Source organism: Myotis myotis, unplaced genomic scaffold (assembly GCF_014108235.1).
Source record: "Myotis myotis isolate mMyoMyo1 unplaced genomic scaffold, mMyoMyo1.p scaffold_m19_p_6, whole genome shotgun sequence".
Classification (NCBI taxonomy): domain Eukaryota; kingdom Metazoa; phylum Chordata; class Mammalia; order Chiroptera; family Vespertilionidae; genus Myotis; species Myotis myotis.
In genome coordinates, this window is record NW_023416368.1 from 84,344,643 (window position 1) to 84,366,097 (window position 21,455).

Consider the following 21,455-nt stretch of genomic DNA (forward strand, 5'->3'; position numbering starts at 1 on the left):
TCATGCTGGCCTCAAGGTTGATGCTCCTACACTGGAGATGCCATGCTATCCCTGAGTCACCGGTGGGCCACATGGGACCTGTACAGGTCTCCTGAGACCATCTCCCACCACACTCCCCTAGTGTCAGGGCTTGGAGGCCAGAAATCCTCATCTTGAAATCTCACAAAACCTTTTTAAAAATAGAAATGAACACCGTGAGTTGAGCTCCTCCCGTGCCAGGCATGGAGACAACATGGTAACAGCCCTGCTCTCGAGACTTGAAGTCCAGTGGGAAATATGGACACATATCAAGGGAGGGCACATATTGCAAACCCACAGAAAACAAGGATCCACAGCCCAGCCCACTGGACTGTATCAGTAGACGTGACATCAAAGAAGTTGCAAGTCCTAGGCAGGGGCAGGACCCCCTGGTTTACAGGATTGACCTCTCCTGACTTGTTTCCATCCACCACATTCAGCCCAAGTACTAGAGGTAAGCAGAGTCCCTTAATAACTCAGGCAGTCTGGCTCCGACGGCCTGATGCTAAAAGGCACACTTCTGCCGTAACCGGTTTGGCTCAATGGATAGAGCGTCGGCCTGCGGACTCGAGGGTCCCAGGTTCGATTCCGGTCAAGGGTATGTACCCTGGGGGTTGCGGGCACATCCCCAGTAGGGAGTGTGCAGGAGGCAGCTGATCGATGTTTCTCTCTCATGGATGTTTCTAACTCTCTATCCCTCTCCCTTCCTCTCTGTAAAAAGTCAATAAAATATATTAAAAAAAAGAAATAAAAGGCACATTTCTCCTGGGAAATTTGTCTTTACTGCTACCCTCCAACCATACAGGAATCAATTTACAGCACGCCATGTCTCGAGGAGGAAGCCAAGGGACTCCAGCAGCCCTGGCTTCAGCTAGTCCTCTTCCAGCCTCTAGCCTGAGGAATGCTACAGGAAGGCACAAGGGCGTGGACGCCAGCTACATCAACACAGCATATTTGGTTGTGCCATCAGGCAGAGGTTTGGGCCAGGCCCTGGGGGTCGCTGGTAGATGAACAGCATCCCAAAATGGACCAGAATCCTGATTGTATTGGGAGAAGGGCATACAACCAATCCACCACAGGGAGTGTGAGAAGTGCCACAGAAGAAACACTGGGGTCTTGTCCCAGGGCATAGGAACCCCTCAACCTGCTATGGGGCAAGGGTGTCAGAAAGGGCTTCCCAGCATTGACGCCCACCTGGGGCTTACGCTAGGTATTACTGAGGTGACCACTTGCCCCTATACTTCTTCAGGAAGAGAAACAGCATGTGCCTAGGCCTGAAAGAGACATGGGCTGGAACTACAGCCAAGTCACCACGAAGAAACAAAGTGAAGCCCGTTTTGCACAAAGCAACTGCACTTTCAGCAAGAGGGAGCTGACTAAATTGAAAGGTGCTGAAAGCATGGGGACTCTGTTCACTCAAGGGTGTGTTTGAGCCTTGCCAAAGACAGAGTCCACACACCAGGGATCATCAGAGAAAACCCTGGAGTCAATGCCACGGCCTGCAAAGCCCTGTATGATCTAGCCCTCTCCCCAGCCCCTGCCTACATCCCCTACCTCTCACTCTACACCCTGGCCCCCCAGCCCCACCAGCCTCATCACTTGTCTTCCATTGCCAACCCATGCCCACCTCTGAGCCTTTGTACCTGCTGTTCCCTCCTCCTGAGGTGTCTTTCCCTAGTTATTCCCTTGGCCTGTTCTCTTATGCCACTGAGTCTTTGCTGAAGTCATTTCCCCACCTTTTTTTTTTTTTTTTAGAGAGAAGGGAGAGAGAAACATCGACCAGTTGCTTCCTGAACGCATTCCGACTGAGGATCAAACTGGCAGCCTGGGTATGTGCCCTGACTGGGAATCGAACCCGCAACCTTTTGGTACACAAGATGCTCCATCAATTGAGCCACACTGGCCAGGGTTCCCTACCATTCTAAACACAACTTCTTTCTCCTATCCACTTTGTGCTTTCCACGCTTTTTACTTGTGTTGTTGTTGTACCTACTTGACAGGCATAACTTTTGTTCTGCCTCTATGAAAGCAGGGACCTGAAGTGCTATATTCATATACCTAGTACAGTAGCCGGCCCTCATTTGAATGAATGACCTCCAGAATATACACAAACTGAAGACTTAACATGTATAGTTTTAATACCCTCCCCCCCCAAAAAAACCCCAACCGCCAGCAAATATCTACTATACTTCCACCAGGGCTTTGTGGCTTTTATCCATCTAGTGTTAGCAGCATAAGAAATGTGGCAGGTAAGGTGCTAGAGATATTAAGAACTTGGACATCTTTAGGGAAGTGCCCTGTCACAATGAAGAAGCGTATCAGTACCTGAAGCATGTCAGTCTGTTTTGAGGAAAATATTCATAACTCTCAAAGCCAGATTCATTGGCATCGAAGATGGACAGTCTTTCATTTGTCAACATCGGTACCTCGTCCACCTGAGAGACATAGGACCATTAAGCAGAGGGATAAGAGACAGGAAAAGAAAAAGCTGAAGATAGAGCTGGAACTTACTGCATTCGGGAGATGATGTTCGTACTTTAGTTCAGGGTCATCCAGATACTGTCCACACTGAAGGCACTTTTGAAGCTGGTTCTGTGGGGGCAGGACACAAACGGTGCTCAGAGAGCCAGCTCTAGGCAGCCCCATTAGTGCTGCACTACCCGTTTTACCCCCAGGTGCATGTTTACCTTGGGAGACAGTGCTGTTTTGGTTTGAGCTACTTTTTTCTCATCACTGGGGGGAAACAAAACAAAACACAAGATACGTTCTGAAATGACTGAAAAAAGAAACTATCAGAATCCATTGTCAAAGTCATACCTAAACCTCCTGCCACAGATGATTACCAGGCTGCCTAAGGGGCAAGGTGCTAGGTCACAAGTGTCTCTACCACACGAAGGGGACCTGCCTCACTGGGAAGAACTGGAACGTCTTGGTCCTGTGCTCACAGACCCAACCTATCAGACTTACAGCTAAGGCAAGTCACTAAAAACCTCTTTTCCTTTCTAGAACAATTATTGTAATATTATTACCTGCTATGTATAAAGACAAAAATAAGTTCTTACGGCTCTTTGGATGTCGATCTGCGTCTCTTCTCCTCCTAAATGGAAAATTGGAGTGAAGACTAAGAAAGTATTTTTACATCTGCATCATGCTTCAGAGTTAAGAATTTTACATATGTGGTTATCACAAAACCTAGTCAAGTCTGGCTGGTGTGGCTCAGTGGATTGAGCGACTAAGCATCATCCCAGGAACCAAGAGGTTACCGGTTCGATTCCTGGTCAGGGCACATGCCCTGGTTGCAGGCTCGATCCCCAGCGGGGGCGGGCACGAAGCAGCCCATCAATGTTTCTATCTCTCTCACTCTCCCCGACTCAGTCACTCTCACTCTCCCTTCCTCTCTATCTAAAAATAAATAAAAACATTAAAAACAAACACCTAGTCAGAGGTAGGGAAGAAGGCAAAGAACCAGAGAGACCAGAGCCACCTCCAGTGTGTAGTCTTATCAAAATCCTTATAACCAAAGACTTCCTTAAAAGACTTGAGACCAATTAAACACACACACACACACACACACACACACACCCCTTAGCTTCCTATACAAGTGGTAACTCAAAATAACTGATGAGGGGTGCTATGGACTGAACTGTACCCCCAATTCATATATTGAAGCCCTAACCCCAAATGTGACTATCCGGAGATGGGGCTTTTAAAAAAGTAACTGAGTATAAATGAAGTCACATGGGTGGTGGGTACTAATCCAATAGGAACGGTGTCCTCGTAAGGGGAAGGGACACCAGAGCTCACTTGCCCTCTGTGCTCACACAGGGAGAGGCCACATGAGGGCCCAGCGAGAAGCCAGAAATAAAGGCTTCACCAGACACTAACCCTGCCAGCATTTTGATTTTTAGACTTCCAGTCTCCAGAACGGAAGAAAATGTCTTGTTTACACCAAACAGACTGTGGTATTTAGTTATGGCAGTCTGAGCAGACTAATACAGGGGAAACGTATTCCTGGAATTATTTTGCATAAATGAAGAAATGATGGGATTAGACTATCACCACTTTGCAACTCCTGGTGAAATAATGGAATTAAGCAATGACTTAAAAACATTAGGTGACCAAAAAACAAAACAAAACAAAAATTAGGTGAAAAACTGAGGGGACTCTATAATGAATGGGTGGATCAGGCACACAGCACCTGAGCCCAGTAATCTATCTTAACACTATAAAAAGATAACTGTGGCCCTAACCGGTTTGGCTCAGTGGATAGAGTGTCAGCCTGTGGACTCAAGGGTCCCGGGTTGGATTCTGGTCAAGGGCATGTACCTTGGTTGCGGGCACAACCCCAGTAGGGGATGTGCAAGAGGCAGCTGATCGATGTTTCTCTCTCATCGATGTTTCTAACTCTCTATCCCTCTCCCCTCCTCTCTGTAAAAAATCAATAAAATATATTAAAAAAAAGAAAGATAACTGTGCCGTCTGGTGTGATGCAAGTCCTCCTGACAACAACAAAAGCCCTACATCTGGTCAAGCATCGGTCAAGCCTCTGGACCTAACTATCAGTCTGCAGGGCTAGAGGAGATGTCAAATGCAAGAGGAGTGCAAGGGGCAAAATCCAGAACCCAGAACTACAGATAAATAGGTTCCTTCCACATAATACAAGTAAAAGGAGACGGATAAAACTCTGGTGAGACAAATACCAACCAGATATACTGTACAGACTTTATTTGTGTCCTGATTCAAATAAACTGTAAAAACAAAATGGAGCCTAGCTGGTGTGGCTCAGTGGCTGAGCACTGACCCATGAACCAGGAGTTCAGGGTTTCATTCCGTCAGGGCACATGTCCGAGTTGTGGGCTCGATCCCAGTAGGGTGCGTGGAAGAGGCAGCTGACCAATGATTCCCATCATTAATGTTCCTCTCTTTCTCTCTCTCTCCTCACTTCCTCACTCTGAAATACACACACACACACACACACACAATTTTAAAAATACACAAAAAACACATGGAGACTAGCAGGGAAGTTTGAACAAAAACTACACCTCAATATCATTGTGCTATGATGATGAGATTGTGCCAAAGTTTAAAAAGAGTTCTTTCCACCCTATTGGGTTTGGCTCAGTGGATAGAGCGTCAGCTAGTGGACTGAAGAGTCCCAGTTTCAATTCTGGTTAAGGGCACATACCAGGGTTGCAGACTCAGTCCCCAGTCCTGGTTGGGGCACATGCAGGAGGCAGCCAATCGATGTCCTCCCCCCCCGCCCCCCCATCCCTTCCACTCTTAAAAAGAAAAAAAATCAATGGAAAAATATCCGAGGAGGAGGATTAACAAAACATCAACAACAAAAAAGTCCTTTCTTTTTATAAGTTCTATAAATATTTTAATAATATATCTGGGATTTGTTGGCTAAAACATATTTGGTCACAAGACGGTATTTGTTGAAGGTTGAGAATGTGAGAGTTTCCTACCCTCACATTCTGCCTACTTTTTGGTATGTTTGAATATTTCCATAATAAAAAAAGCAATTAAAAAATGTTTTTATTGATTTTAGAGGAAGAGAGAGAAACATCCATGTGTGAGAGAAACACTGAGTAGCTGCCTCCTACACACCCCTGACCAGGGATCTAGCCGCCTGCAACCCAGGCATGTGCCCTGACCAGGAATAGAACTGATGACCTTTAGGTGCACGGGACTACACTCAACCAACTGAGCCGCACCAGCCAGGGCACAAAAAAGCAACTTTAGCCGAAACTGGTTTGGCTCAGTGGATAGAGCGTCGGCCTGCGGACTGAAGGGTCCCAGGTTCGATTCCAGTCAAGGGCATGTACCTTGGTTGCGGTCTCATCCCCAGTAGGAGATGTGCAGGAGGCAGCTGATCGATGTTTCTCTCTCATCGATGTTTCTGACTCTCTATCTCTCTCCCTTACTCTCTGTAAAAAATCAATAAAATATATTTAAAAAAAAAAAAAAAGTAATTTTAAAAAAGCCACTTTAACATTCCAGCCAATGGGATGTATAAAACGTGGTAACAGTGAAAAAACAAGCCTTACCTTTTCATCCTCATCTTTTCCATCAGAATCTTGTGAATCTTTTTCAGGTTTCCGTTTGGCAGCTCTGCTGGTTAAACATATATGCCGAGTATTAGCTCAGAAAAACTAACCATATCGACAGCTTGCATCAAACAACAAACACCTCCTAATGAAAAAGCAAAATATTCAGAACACATCTGAGAAACAGATTCTTCCCATCCAAAAGAGAGCCCCATGTCACGGTGGCTCCAAGGGCACATTGCTGACTTGTAATCCTGAGATGAGGCTTTCAGAAGCCCCTTCTGACCGCTCAGATGTGGAAGGGCCTGATGAGCGCTGCCGGAAGCTAAGGGATACACACACATGACTGTGCAGAGACAGGAGTGCCACATACATGCAGAGGGTAGGAAGCAAGAGGGCCCAGTTGGGTTTCTTATCCAACCCTGCCCCAACTAATCCAATCTCCCAATACCATCAGCAGCTCCCTGTAAACCTCCACAGTCACAGGTCTCTAGAACAGTTACTTTAGCAATTAACAGTACACACGGCACAGCACAAAGGTGCAAGCATTTGGACTACTTACAGATCTCTGGATTGACTTCTGCACCTCGTTTCATCCTGAGAGGGAGAAGCAGGGGTGGAGAGATAAAGAGGGGAAAATCAGCCTCTGAGAAAGACCTAGGCCAAACCTGAAGTATCAGTTAGTAACTGCAGTATGTGGAACTAGACAACAGAAGTTCTGGGCAGATACATGGGGTAGAGATGAGGCTTCAAATTTTTAACTCAGCTCCCTACACTTTACAAACAAGAGTTGATTAGGAGTTGGTAAACTACTTCTGAAAAAGGCCTAAAACAACATTTCAGATTTGTAGGCCACATGGTCTGTGCCACAACCACTCAACTCTGCTTCTGCAGCACAAAAGCAACCAGAGACAATATGTAAATGAAAAGGCATGACAGTGTTCCAGTGAAGCTTTATTCATAAAAACAGACAGAGTGGCCCGGCCGGCCAGTGTGGCTCAGTGGCTGCGCATTGACCTATGAACCAAGAGGTCACAGTGCGATTCCTGGTTGGGGCACATGGCCAGGCTGTGGGCTCGATCCTTGGTGGGGGGATGTGCAGGAGGCAGCTGATCAATGATTCTCTCATCATTGATGTTTCTATCTCTCCCTTCCTCTCTGATATCAATAAATATTTTTTAAAAAAAAGATGACAGAGGGCCCTACCTGGTTTGGCTCAGTGGATAGAGCATCAGCCCAAGGACTGAAGGGTCCTGGGTTCAATTCCAGTCAAAGAATCGAACCTTGGTTGCTGACTCAATCCCCAGCCCCGTTAGGATGCATGCAGGAGGTAACCAATCGATGTGTCTCTCTCACATAGATCTTTCTCTCTCTCTCTAGCTCTCCCCCTCCCTTCCACTCTCTAAAAAAAAAAAAAAAAAAAAAAAAAAATCAATGAAAAAATATCCTCAGGGGAGGATTAACAACAACAAAGAGTCCTTTCGTTTTATAAGCAGTTCTGTAAATATTTTTAAATATATTTTTATTAATTTCAGAGAGGGAGGGGGAGGGAGGGAGACGGAAACATCAATGATGAGAATCACTGACTGGCCGCCTCCTGCACGCCCCTTATTGGGAATTGAGCCTGCAACCCGGGCATGTGCCTTTGACCAGAATCGAACCTGGGACCCTTTAGTCCGCAAGCCAACACACACTATTCACTGAGCCAAACCAGCCAGGGCAGTTCTGTCAACATTTTAATAATGTCTGGGATTTGTTCATCATCGGAGTGAAGAGAAGGTAATAAGAATGAGTGAGGGTTGGCTAAAACACATTCGGTCACGAGGCAATAATTGTTGGAGGAAGATGAGAATATGAGAGTTTCCTACCCTATTCTGCTTACTTTTTGATATGTTTGAATATTTCCATAACAAAAAAGCAATTTTAAAAAAATTTTGGCCCTAACCAGTTTGGCTCAGTGGATAGAGTGTCGGCCTGCGGACTCAAGGGTCCCAGGTTCGATTCCGGTCAAGGGCATGTACCTTGGTTGCGGGCACATCCCCAGTGGGGAGTGTGCAGGAGGCAACTGATTGATGTTTCTCTCTCATCGATGTTTCTAACTCTCTATCCCTCTCCCTTCCTCTCTGTAAAAAATCGGTAAAATATATTTTTAAAAAATTTTGTTTTCATTGATTTTAGAGAGGAAGACAGAAAGAGAAAGAGAGAGAAACATCCATGTGTGAGAGAAACACTGAGTAGCTGCCTCCTACATGCCCTTTACCGGGGATCTAGCCGTCTGCAACCCAGGCATGTGCCCTGACCAGGAATAGAACTGATGACCTTTTGGTGCATAGGACTACGCTCAACCAACTGAGCCGCACCAGCCAGGGCACAAAAAAGCAACTTTTAAAAAGCCACTTTATCATTCCAGCCAATAGGATGTATAAAACGTGGTAACAGTGGAAAAAAAAGACCTTACCTTTTCATCCTCATCTTTTTCATCAGAATCTTGTGAATCTTTTTCAGATTTCCGTTTGGCAGCTCTGCTGGTTAAACATATATGTTGAGTATTAGCTCAGAAAAACTAACCATATCGACAGCTTGCATCAAACAACAAACACCTCCTAATGAAAAAGCAAAATATTCAGAACACATCTGAGAAACAGATTCTTCCCATCCAAAAGAGAGCCCCATGTCACGGTGGCTCCAAGGGCACATTGCTGACTTGTAATCCTGAGACGAGGCTTTCAGAAGCCCCTTCTGACCCCTCAGATGTGGAAGCGCCTGATGAGCGCTGCCGGAAGCTAAGGGATACACACACATGACTGTGCAGAGACAGGAGTGCCACATACATGCAGAGGGTAGGAAGCAAGAGGGCCCAGTTGGGTTTCTTATCCAACCCTGCCCCAACTAATCCAATCTCCCAATACCATCAGCAGCTCCCTGTAAACCTCCACAGTCACAGGTCTCTAGAACAGTTACTTTAGCAATTAACAGTACACATGGCACAGCACAAAGGTGCAAGCATTTGAACTACTTACAGATCTCTGGATTGACTTCTGCGCCTCTTTTCAACCTGAGAGGGAGAAGCAGGGGTGGAGAGATAAAGAGGGGAAAATTAGCCTCTGAGAAAGACCTAGGCCAAACCTGAAGTATCAGTTAGTGACTGCAGTATGTGGAACTAGACAACGAAGTTCTGGGCAGATACATGGGGTAGAGATGAGGCTTCAAATTTTTACCTCAGCTCCCTACACTCGACAATCAAGAGTTGATTAGGAGTTGGAAACTATTTCCGAAAAAGGCCTAAAATATTTCAGATTTGTAGGCCACATGGTCTGTGCCACAACCACTCAACTCTGCTTCTGCATCACAAAAGCAACCAGAGACAATATGTAAATGAAAAGGCATGACTATGTTCCAGTAAAGCTTTATTCATAAAAATAGAGGGGGCCCGGCTGGCGTGGCTCAGTGGCTGAGCATTGACCTATTAACCAGGAGGTCACAGTGCAATTCCCAGTTGGGGCACATGGCCAGGTTCTAGGCTGGATCATTGGCGCGGGGGGTGGGGTGGGGGGGAGGGCCTGCAGGAGCTGATCAATGATTCTCATCATTGATGTTTCTCTCTCTACCTTTCCCTTCCTCTCTGATATCAATATTAAAAAAAAAAAAATAGTGCCCTAACCGGTTTGGCTCAGCGGATAGAGCATTGGCCTGCGGACTCAAGGGTCCCAGGTTCAATTCCAGTCAAGGGCATGTACCTTGGTTGCGGGCACATCCCCAGTAGGGAGTGTGCAGGAGGCAGCTGATCGATGGTTCTCTTTCATCAATGTTTCTAACACTCTATCCCTCGCCCTTCTCTCTGTACAAAATCAATAAAATATATATTTTTTTAAAAAAATAGTGATTCTGTAAAATCACTGCTTCCGAGAGTTATTAAAAGTCACATTTTTGCCAAAAAACAAACAAACACAACAACAAAAACAACAACAACAAAAAAACACACAAAATCCCCCCCAAAACAGAGGGCCCTATCTGGTTCGGCTCGGTGGACAGAGCGTCTGCCTGTGGACTGAAGGATCCTAGGGGTAGGAAGGAAAACAAGAAAAAAAAGACTCCAGCTTTTCCGGATGGGGCTGCCTTGCCTGGGTCCAGGGATACATTCTAACATCTTCTCAGTCACTTTAAGTCTATTAGACAGGCCGAGACCGGTTTGGCTCAGTGGATAGGGCGTCGGCTTGCGGACTGGGGGGTCCCAGGTTCGATTCCGGTCAGGGGCATGTGCCTGGGTTGCGGGCACATCCCCAGTAGGAGATGTGCAGGAGGCAGCTGGTCGATGTTTCTCTCTCATCGATGTTTCTAACTATCTCTCTCCCCTCCTCTCTGTAAAAAATCAATAAAATATATTTAAAAAAAAAAAAAGTCTATTAGACAGTCCAAGTATAAAGTCCCAATTACCAGCAAATGTACCCAAAAGGCAGGGAAGAAGCTTCAGCGCTAGCCCTACCTGCTCTTCTTCTTCTTCATCGCCAGAACTGTCCACATGGGTTCTTCCAGGGTCTTCCTCGGGTCTCCGTTTAGCAGGGCTATCAAACACAGCAAAGCCAGCCGTCAGCCTGGCCAGACCTCAGGCCTCCAGCAGGTGTGGAATGACTTACATGCCTCCCCCTCTCTAGGGCAGATTCAGGCCATGGAGGCCCTCTTCCCTCCACGGAGAGGCCTTCACCGTCAGGATGTTGAAAGAGGCTTCAAATGTAATATTTCTTTGAATGATACAGAATATCTCCATTTTGCAAATCCTAAGAAATTGTGAATCTAGACATTGTTCATTGGCTGTTGGTATCACAGAAGAGACATTACATGCCTCTGATGAAGTCTACAGAGCCATCTATGAAGAAGTCTCAAAAAAATAAAATAAAGCTGGAATTTGATCAAGCCAGTCTAGGGCTAAATACCAGATTATAGGAAACTGAAATAAGAGAACACATTAACCACCAAGGATACAGTCAAACAGATCTAGAAACTCTATTGGACAAATGACACACTTTTTTCAAATAAATGGCAAGAAAATAAGAAGGAATCTAACTTGAAAGGCTTAAGGAACAAATCAACCAAACACTTTGTTTGCTACACACAGGGAAATATGAACACTGGCTATGTATATGACAGTAAGGAATTGTTATACTTTATAAGGCATGAAAATAGTATGTTATGTTTTGTCTTTTTAACTAAATGTTAGCAATTATAGTAAAATATGAATTAAAAGTTTGTCAGAGAAAGAGACTTTTTGGCCTAGAAATCTACTGAAATATTTACGGATGACATGTCTGGGATTTGTTTCCAAATAATCAAGTTGGGGAGACTTGGGGGGATATGAAGTTGTAATCCACTTGGAGTAACCCAGTTGGAATGTATGGGGTGTAAATGAAATGACAGCAGGAGCTATTAACCGGTAGCACTAGGTGACGGGTTATTTGGGGGTGCATTTTACTATACTCACTAATTTTTTTTGTTTCCTATAGTTAAGAATAAAAATAGATGAAGTATTCAGAAATGCCATTCACACAGGGATATAAATACAGCATTGAGAATACAGTCAATAACCTATATATATAAAAGCCTAATATGCTAAGTGTCCCTCCAACTGTTTGACCAGTCACTATGATGCACACTGACCACCAGGGGGCAGAGACTCCGACCAGTAGGTTAGCTTGCTGCTGGGGTCCGGCTGATCAGGACTGGGCAAGACGGGCCAGACATGCCCTGGAGCCCTCCCAAGGTCCCTCCTCAGCCCCAATTGTGCACTGGTGGGGTCCCTTGGCCTGGCCTGTGCCCTCTCACAATCCGGGACCCCTCAGGGGATGTCAGAGAGCCGGTTTTGGCCCGATCCCCACAGGCCAGGCTGAGGGACCCCAATGGTGCACGAATCCATGCACCGGGCCTCTAATTCTGTAGTAACTATGTACGGTGCCAGGTGGGTACTCAAAATGTCAGGGGAATACTTTATAAAGTTTCTGATTGTCTAACCACTATGCTGTACACCTGAAACTAAAACAAAATATTGAATATAAAAAAAATGCTGTTCATAAATGTCTAATGAACAAAACTGCACAGGCAAACCTATGCAACATGGAAAGTCTAATTCCATACATGTTTTACCGAAAGCAGTTAGCCCCTAGAAAAGGCAGCTGTCAATTCATTATATACTGACCCCCTTGTGAAATGAGAGGTGATGGTGGTCTGCCTGGTAGACTGCCTTGTAATCCTGGGGCTAGGTGAGACTTCAGCTGTTTAAAGAAAAAGAAAGCCACTATGAATAAAAAAGTTTACAGCAAAGGTACAGTTCTTCAGCATCACCAAGTTAAGAGGATTAAGTGTCCTCCCCTTATTCTAATCAACAACTGTCTTGATAAAATTGGCAATTAGGCCCTAGCCAGTTTGGCTCAGTGAATAGAGCGTCGGCCTGAGGAGCGAAGGGTCCCAGGATCGATTATGGTCAAGGGTATGAACCTTGGTTGCAGGGTCCCTGGCCCTGGTCGGGGTACATGCAGGAGGCAACCAATCAATGTGTCTCTCTCACATCTATGCTTCTGTCTTTCCCTCTCTTTTCCACTCTCCCTAAAAAAAAATTGATGGAAAAATATCCTCTGGTGAGGATTAACAACAAAAATTGGCAATTAGCACCTACCTGCTAGTTTTACACAAACTCTTATTGAGGGGTCAACCCCTGAACCAGACAAGGAACCTGAACCATCAAAAAGTGAAAGGGCTACGCCTGGGCCTGTTTCTCAGTGGTTAGAGTGTCAGCGTGTTCACCTAAGGTTCGGTTCCCAGTCAAGGGCACCTGCCTGGGTTGCAGAGTCAATCCCTGGCCCCAGCCGAGGCTTGCGCAGGAGGCAGCCAGTCTGTGTGTCTCTCACACAGATGTTTCTGTCCCTCCTTCCCACCCTCCCTTCCACTCTCTCTCAGAGGTATTGGGAAAAATATTCTCTGGTGAGGATTAAAAAAAAAACAGTGGCCCAGCAGGTGTGCCTCAGTGGTTGAACATCGACTCAGGAACCAAGAGGTCCCCAATTTGATTACCAGTCAGAGCACATGCCCGGTTGTGGGCTGGATCTCAGTAGGGGGTGTGCAGGAGGCAGCCAATATCAACGTTTCTCTGTCTCTATGTCCTTCCTCTCTCTAAAAATCAGTAATACAGAAAATATATTTTAAAATGTTGAAAAAAAAATTAAATAGTGAAGTGGCTGAGAGCTGGACCTGAGCTCAAGTCCATGCTCTTTTGTTTGTAAAGATTCCAAAAGAGTTACTTTGACTACAAACTGGGAAGGAGTCTAAAAATAAATGTTTAGCTTCAATAGGCAAATTAACAGAAGTAATTTAAGTATTAGTAGTTCCTGTTACCTTATACCTCATAAACTTAGCCATGTTTTGAGACCTAATGCCCAAGACTTGGTCAAAGACAAAATTTAGATTAGCATACACCTAAGCTAGTTAGGAAGTATAATTTACTAGTTAGGGGTATAGACACGAAACAAGCCAGGAAGTACTGCCCGGAGGACTATGACTCCGGGTCTGACTGTCCCCTTCTTTATGTGGCAACAGTCTCCATCAAGGTCACACGAGTTAAGGGCTCTTACACTTGGTCTCTCCATCAGACTTGCTTCTCCTGGGCGTGCAAGGTTTGGACATGGATTTGGGCGACTTGTTTTCCTCTGCCATTCTCACTCTGCGGTCCTCACCACTTGAATGACTCCCGTTTTCTAGACATCCATTCACTTCCCGACTGAAAGGATGAGCTCCGTTCTCCAAGGACAAATCTTTATTTAAAAGGGATTTGACTTTAGCCAGGTAGCCCTCCTATAGCAGGAAAGGATAATTTAAGTAGCAGTGAATGTAAACAAGTGGTAATAAGAATAAGGAAACAAACGCATTTCCTTTATAACTATCAGGTAACAGGGGGAGCTGGGGATTACTCCACCTCCCTGATCACAGACAAGCTGCATGAGAGGAGACGTTTCCTAGATGTCGGGATGCTGAAAACTTACCTCTGATAATTCTTCTTTATGTAATTTCGTTTCCAAATCACATAACTGATTCTTTATTTCTGTTTGCAGAAATTCATGCAAGAGATTCAATTTCTCCTTCACACACTCCTAAGGGAAGGATACAAGTTTAGAAGTCCCCAAACTCCCAAGCTACTAACTCATGGACATCATAATACACAATGATGCTGCCTGGTCACATAATGACTGAACGGCAGGCAATGCTGACTGTCAAAAACCCAAGTATTCACCAAGACACTTTCGTGATGTTTCCATTAAGATCATGTCACATCATTTCCAGAACGGTGAAAAATAGAAAAGATCAGAGGTGAGACAGAGACATATATGGCGTATTAGAACAAAACTGTGCTTCGGAAAACAGTGTGACCAAGACAAGTTATAGTTCAGAACTGATGGTTTGGAACTTAGATTGGTAAACTTGTCAACAAGTTACCAAAAGTCAACTGGTATTGGCAGTATTAACACAGCACATTAAACAAGAAGAATATTTCCAAGCTATCTCAAAACTTTATGGAAAAAAAAACGATTCCACCTAAACTTTTTCAGGGGAGAGCACACAGCTGCCCACTTCCACGAATGACGCAGTTGAGTTTCCCATATTTGGGGAAACTGCCAAAGGCCAGCACATCCAGAGGGCAATGGGTAAGCCTCACCCTAGGAAAACCACCTTCCTGATCATAGTATCTCCCTGCCAGATAAGTATCCCCTTAAACCTTTCACAAGCTACACAATGATTTGTCAGTCACATTTGGTAGTAAAAATGTTTGAAGATAGTTGATTACCTTTTCTGTTAAGCTATCTCTTTCCAAATCTTTGAGCCTGGGGAAAGAAAATAAGGGAAAAGGAAAAAAAACACTTGTTAAACAACTTTATTTACCTATAAGAATTAGTACCACAGTTTTAAAGAACTTTGGAAATAAATATTTTTCTTTTTTTAAAATTTTTTATTGATTAAGCCTTAACAACGGTTCTCAACCTGTGGGTCGCGACCATCGGAAAACACATATAGCATATCAGATATTTACATTACGATTGGTAACAGTAGCAAAATTACAGTTATGAAGTAGCACGAAAATAATTTTATGGTTGGGGGGGGGGGCACCACAGCATGAGGAACTGTATTAAAGGGTCGCGGCATTAGGAAGGTTGAGAACCACTGGATTAAGGTATTACAAATGTGTCTTTATCCCCCTATTGTCCCTTCATCCTCCCACTCTTGCCCTCACCCTCACCCCCTGTTGTCTGCATCCATCGCTTATGCTTATATGCATGTTTACAAGTCCTTTGGTTGATCTCTTTGGAAATAAATTTAACTTACATGAGTGTTAGGGGAAAAAAACCATAGTGCCCTTCCCCTCCCCCCCCCCCCCCGCCCCCTGCCATGTCTAGAATGCCTCTTTTTTTATTGAAATGAGGTCCTTGGGGGGGAAGGGGGTAAGTTTCTTTTAATGATGGTGAGAGGTGATACAGAAGTTCTATAACAATACAGGGGTGGTAAAAAGTGTGCAGTTGTAATACAAATAAATACAATAATACAAGAATAAGCTATTTCCTGTACTCACAGCTGTGAACCTACTATTGCCCACCAGTATATATAATTTAAAAGGTCCTGGGAAAGGAAGCGGGTCAGAGTTGGGGTCTTTCTGTAAATTAAGTGACCTACAGGTGGTCTTTCTCTAGATGGATCTGAGAAGAACCAATAAGAAGGTACACCTCCTTGCCGTGGTCAGCGTCAGAATGAGAGAACCAGGGCCACGGGATGCTGTGGGGAATAGACAGCTAACATTCCTAAGAGCTGAGGTGGAGGGATGGCCGCCTTGCAGTGAGGACTGCATGAAATAGGGAAATGAAGGCAGCAGGGGTGCCCACACAAAGGGGGAGACGCATGAAGTTAGAAGGCTTAGCTGGCACCTGGCCCAAGAGCTCATCCTTTGGAATGTTAGTACCTAACATTCAGAAGTGCAGTCATGAGTCTGGCTGGAAAGTCATGGTCTGATTTGATTATTGAAGAGGTGTCTTGCTTCTTTCGGGAGAAGGGAGAAAAAGAATAAAGGAACAAGAACAGACACCGAGGAAAGGGAGGTTAGTGGAGACGCTGCTCCTAGTCCAAGTGCTGACTGTGGGCAGTGGGGCGACAACAGGTCTAACCATTGGGGCGAGCAACAGTCAGTGGAGTGGCAGGCAGCACACGGGGCAGGGACCAGGCCTCCACTGTTTCTGGATCTTCCGGCCCAGCACCCACACAGACTAGGTACTCAGTTATCACCAGCCCAAAGGGCAGGAACAGAGCTTCTCCTGAGGGCAAGTGTTATCAGCAAAGCCAGGAATTTGAGAATAGGCTTTGTTGGGCCAGTATCTTACAGGAGCTGTTCCAAGTGGATGTGGACCCTGCTGCTAGCTTTGACCGTGAGGACCTACTATATGCCAGGCCCGGTTCCAGGCAACGAGCTGGGTGACTGGACACAGGCATTGCCAGGTAGGGACCTCCTGACTTGGGTGGTCAGGAAAGGCCTTTCTGTAGCAAAAACTCTCAGCAGGCTGCAGCTACAGCGGTAGTACAGGTGACCCGTAAACAACATGAGTTTGAACGGCACAGGTCCACTTATATGTGGATTTTTTTCAAAATACTATAACCATATTTTCTCTTCCTTATGATTTTAATAATTTTCTTTCCTCTAGCTTCCTTTACTATAGGAATACAGTATCTATATATATAAAAGCCTAAGTGATCGTTAGGACCTGATGACTGGCCAGTAGCTATGACGTGCACTGACCACCAGGGGGCAGACGCTCAACACAGGAGCTGCCCCTGGGTGGTCAGTGCGTTTCCACAGCCAAGCTCCTGCAGCCAGCCAACCTCCAGCAGTCCCTCCCCCTGGTAGGCGGGCCCCCATCAGCCCCAATTGCCGGCCAGGCCGAGGGACCCCACCAGTGCATGAATTCATGCATGGGGCCTCTAGTTAAAAGGTAACATACAACATATGTGTTATTCAACTGTTTATGTTATCCATAGGGCTTCTGGTTAACAGTAGGCTATCAGCCCTAGCTGGTTTGGCTTAGTGGACAGAGCGTGGGCCTGTGGACTGAAGGGTCCCAGGTTCGATTCTGGTCAAGGGCACATGCCTGGGTTGCGGCCTTGATCCCCAGTAGGGGGCATGCAGGAGGTAGCCAACCGATGATTCTCTCTCATCATTGATGTTTCTCTCTCTCTCTCTGAAATCAATAAAAATATAAAAAACAAACAGACAGTAGGCTATTAGTTAAGTTTGGAGGAGTCAAAAGTTAAACTCGAGCCCTGAATAGTGTTGGTCAGTGTCAGCCCATGCACCAAAGGGTTGCAGGTTTAATTCCTGATCAAGGGCACCTACCTGGGTTGCAGGTTCGACCCCCAACCTGGGTACAGAGGGCAACTAACCAACGTATCTCTGTCACACTGATGTGTATGTCTTTCTCTCCTTCTCTCCCTCCCTCTCTTCCACTCTAAAATTCTGTGGAAAAATATCCTCGGGCCCAGCTGGAATTGCTCCGTGGTTGAGCATCAACCTATGAAACAGGAGGTCACAGTTTGATTCCAGGTCAGGGCACATGCCCAGGTTAGGGGCTCAATTTCCAGGTAAGGCATGCAGGAGGCAGCCAATCAATGGTTCTCTCTCATCACTGATGTTTCTATTTCTTTCTCCCTTTCCCTTCCTCTCTGAAATCAATAAACATATATTAAAACACATATGTATTTTTAAAAATACAGTATCAAAAAAAGTTAAAAAAAATAATACAGTATCAGAGAGAGGTAGTGGGTGGAGATGGAAGAGGGCATAGGGGGGATTAATGGTGATGGGAAATAAAAGAAATTGAATACAGTATCAGAAATTCAGAACTCTTTGGTGGGGAAAAAGAGTAACCAGGCTACGAGTTTTAGAAATGATGTTTCCGTGAACAGCAGCTACCCCGATGGCTATTCAGCAGCTAGTAATTAAAACTGGCTCTCCAGAGAGGCATCAGAACTGGAGGTATTTATCTCCAGCAGGCACCCCAATTGCTGAAAGTAGAAGTCCCACAACCAGAAGAGATAAGGGGCCAAGAATGAAAGGGGATGGGGAAGTAGGGAAATCAGGCAAGAAAGAGGCCCCCTGGTAGTAGACAGCAACACAAAAACCAAGGATACAAAGAATTAAGAAGCAATACACTGAGTTGAAAGAAAATAGAATGCCACCTCAACCCTAAAGAAAAGGATGCCTGAGCAAGAGTAGGAGCGGACAGTTGGCATAAAAGCTAAGGTGGCAGTTGAAAGAGCAAGTCCAGACCTTTCTACAAGAAGCCAGGAAAAAAGGAAGTTTGGAATAAGCAGGCATATATCTCATCTCTATACAATGCTATTACCTGCCTCAGTATAAGAGGAACATGTTCGTACTTTAAATTATGTTCCTCTAATGGAAATAAGTGACACAGCTAAGCACTGGAGGTTTCCGGAAGGTGCTGCTCTACCATGTTTACACCTATCAGCTCCGTTCGTCTTCCTAATGCCTTGGTAGGTCAGGCCCCTCCACCCCACTTTACAGACAAAGCACCAGGAGGTTAGCCACACAACCGCAAGTGGCGGGGTGGGATTTGAACCCGTGGTCTGCACCTCTAGAATCCTACTGCAGGGAGAACCAGAAGAGGTTAAGTCAGTTTTTCCCCATCCAATACCTACTCAGCAGGAGCCATGAAACTGGTTCAGAACTTCAAGACCTGGCTTAATCTAATCTCAGAATGACTAGCAGATAAGAAAGCTGTCATAATTACAAAGGCTAATTGGAGTTGTGCCCAGGTTGCTAGCATCGTGTGTAAACCCAGGCTTCATTCAAGGGGAAAGATTGACATGCCAGCGTGTGAGAGTTTACTGTGCACCAAACGGCAGATACGATGAATAAGGCAAACATGCTCCGACAACAAATCAACTCCAGAGCTGCGAGGCAGCATGCGAGGTGCACGAACACCCTTCTCCAGGGTGGGGGAAGGCGGCCGTCTTTCTGAATACCATCTTAAGAACAAAGGGACGAAGCCCAGCCTCACACTGGTCACTCTGCATGGCCTCACGCCCCGAGAACCCAGAAGGCGGCCTGTGTGGCTTGCGGGAAGAACACACGATGACTCAGGCAACAGGACAGGAATTCTGGACTTCAGGCCAAGTGTACGGCAGTGGGGGTGAGGGAGCGGCGAGGAAAGGGGCAGGAAAACCACTGGATCCAACTTATTTGTAAGAGGATGAGTTCCCACTTACCGAAAACAGACCTGAGTGGCAACAGGAAGACAAGTGGAAGACTATCGCTTTTCTATGCAAATGATGGCAGCTTGGGCTGAGTAAGAAAAATCAAGTGGAAAAATGTGGCTTGTCCTGAAAAGCGTGCTTTTTAGGAGACTTAAGGTAACACTTTTTAAAAAAAAATATTTTTATTGACTTCAGAGAGGAAGGGAGAGGGAGATAGAAACATCAATAATGAGAATCACTGATCGGCTGCCTCCTGCACGCCCCCCACTGGGGATCGAGCCCACAACCCTGGCAAATGCCCTTGACCAGAATCGAACCCGGGACCCTTCGGTCCACAGGCTGACACTCTATCCGCTGGGCCAAACCGGCCAGGGCAGGTAAGTAATACCTCAGTAAAGTTAAAGACCAATCATTGAAGATACTTTGTACTTTCTTTACATATGTAATGGAACTAACTATATGCGCATTATAAAAGAAGCTGCCATATAAACACACGTTAGCAAAAATGACAGAAATGCAAAACTAAGGAGGGTTCTAACCTCTGCTCCTAGAGTATTCTAACAGACTTAGGTTCCCTCATATAACAGGTCACTCACCTCTAATTTTCGTCAATCAAGAGCGTTCTACCCGCGTTTACAAATCTAAGCGTAAGGGAGTGTTTGATGCCGCGGCTGTGTGTTCTGCACACCGAAATTCAAACGTACGAAAGGCTGCTGCGCGGATCTCACACGCTGACGATTTCATCGTCTACCACAGGGTCTAAAGCGGAAACCTGAAAAAGCTGCCTACCTACAGTAGGCCATTCCAGTTCCAAGTTAACATGGAACCCAGAGTAAACGGCAGATTGGAACACTCACCGAACGTTCCGAATTAGTCCAGCCAGGCGGCGGCCTGGCCCGGTGCAACCCCGACCGACCGGCCAGGTCAGCCGGCACAATGTAACGCGGGGCCTTTCCGCGGCGGGCACGTTCGCATGCGCTCCAATTCGAATATCCACTTTATAATGAATATTGAATATATATTGTTCATGACACTGGCCCAAAGTCAAACAGACCAGGAGAGGTAGAGCGCTCACCATCGGAATAAAGAAGGCCAGGCCCCACCACCCCCGATTGGGTCTACCATCATGAAGCCAGAGGCGTTCCGAATCCCATTTTCAGTCTAAGTCGCGCCATATCTCGGGGGGTGGGGGGTTGGGGGGAATAGAGATACAGATTCTTCAAAAACACTCCCCGCTCTGTGCTTAAGTATTTGGATGGGGGAGGAAGGAGGGCATATGTAATAACTTTCAACAACCAAGATTTTTTTAAAAATAAAAGTGTTTTGACAATTTTTGTTTGTTGTTTTGTTTTTTTATCGTCACCCAAGGATAAAACTGATTTTGAGAGAGAGGGAGAGAAACATCAATGGGTTGCCGCCTGCATGCGCTCCGACTGGGGATCGGACCCGCAACCGAGGTAGGTGTCCTATCGGGGAATCGAGCCCAGGACGGAGCTCCAACCAACGGAGCCACACGAGGAGCGGAACGACCAGAAAAGCCTGCTCAGTCTTCATGCTGCCACAGCCCCGGTGGGGGGGCCTCCCCCAAAAGACGGGACTCGCATCGCAAACCTGAGCCGGCTGCACCCGAGCCCTAACCGGCGACGTCTGTCTTTGGTGGTCGCCATCGGGGTGTTGGTGCGGGACGCCAAGAGGGTTCCCTGAAACACCCCGGAGCCAGGCCGGCCAGGCCCCTCGACCCCCCCCCCCAACCCCCCACAGTGTGCACCGGAAGTGGAGGCCAAAGTGCCGGGCCGAGTGGTGGATCGGCCCTGGGCTGCCCACTTCCTGTACGACCAAGCTGGAGACAGGAGCCGGGCGGCTGTTCTGGGAAAGGGGTTCCCTGAAGCAAACTCGGAGTTTGCTCTATTCCGAGGTCAGAAGAGACCCCAAGTTTCCAGTCACGAGGGAACCGTGAAGAGCCTTGGCCCATTTTGGCGCCAAACTGCCCGAGACGCGCGCGACCGGAAGTCCCACCCTACCCGCGCCAACTGCCGCCAAGCAACCCCACGCATGCGCGCCCGTCTGTCAGCAGCAGCCAAGGGCTACCCAGAGGGG

The 21,455-nt window shown here is 46.2% G+C and overlaps 1 protein-coding gene and 1 pseudogene across 7 annotated transcripts in view; both read right to left on the bottom strand.

The window, feature by feature from the left end:
- Nucleotides 1–21,455, bottom strand: part of DNMT1 (DNA methyltransferase 1) — a 41,518-nt gene that overhangs the window by 19,860 nt on the left and 203 nt on the right. Inside the window, exons 2-14 of one of the 7 annotated variants that reach the window (XM_036313618.1) lie at nucleotides 14,893–14,929; nucleotides 14,093–14,200; nucleotides 13,685–13,904; nucleotides 12,256–12,331; nucleotides 10,552–10,630; nucleotides 9,089–9,123; nucleotides 8,527–8,590; nucleotides 6,631–6,665; nucleotides 6,069–6,132; nucleotides 3,081–3,115; nucleotides 2,706–2,751; nucleotides 2,530–2,610; nucleotides 2,344–2,453 (exon numbers count right to left, since the gene is read on the bottom strand). In XM_036313618.1, coding sequence (XP_036169511.1) covers nucleotides 2,344–2,453; nucleotides 2,530–2,610; nucleotides 2,706–2,751; nucleotides 3,081–3,115; nucleotides 6,069–6,132; nucleotides 6,631–6,665; nucleotides 8,527–8,590; nucleotides 9,089–9,123; nucleotides 10,552–10,630; nucleotides 12,256–12,331; nucleotides 13,685–13,904; nucleotides 14,093–14,200; nucleotides 14,893–14,929 — 990 coding nt within the window. Of the gene's footprint in view, nucleotides 1–2,343; nucleotides 2,454–2,529; nucleotides 2,611–2,705; nucleotides 2,752–3,080; nucleotides 3,116–6,068; nucleotides 6,136–6,630; nucleotides 6,666–8,526; nucleotides 8,594–9,088; nucleotides 9,124–10,551; nucleotides 10,631–12,255; nucleotides 12,332–13,684; nucleotides 13,905–14,092; nucleotides 14,201–14,892; nucleotides 14,930–21,455 lie in introns of those variants that run through there. The other 6 variants (XM_036313617.1, XM_036313616.1, XM_036313615.1 and 3 more) reach the window with 6 other exon arrangements.
- LOC118659517 lies at nucleotides 14,660–14,813 on the bottom strand (annotated as a pseudogene).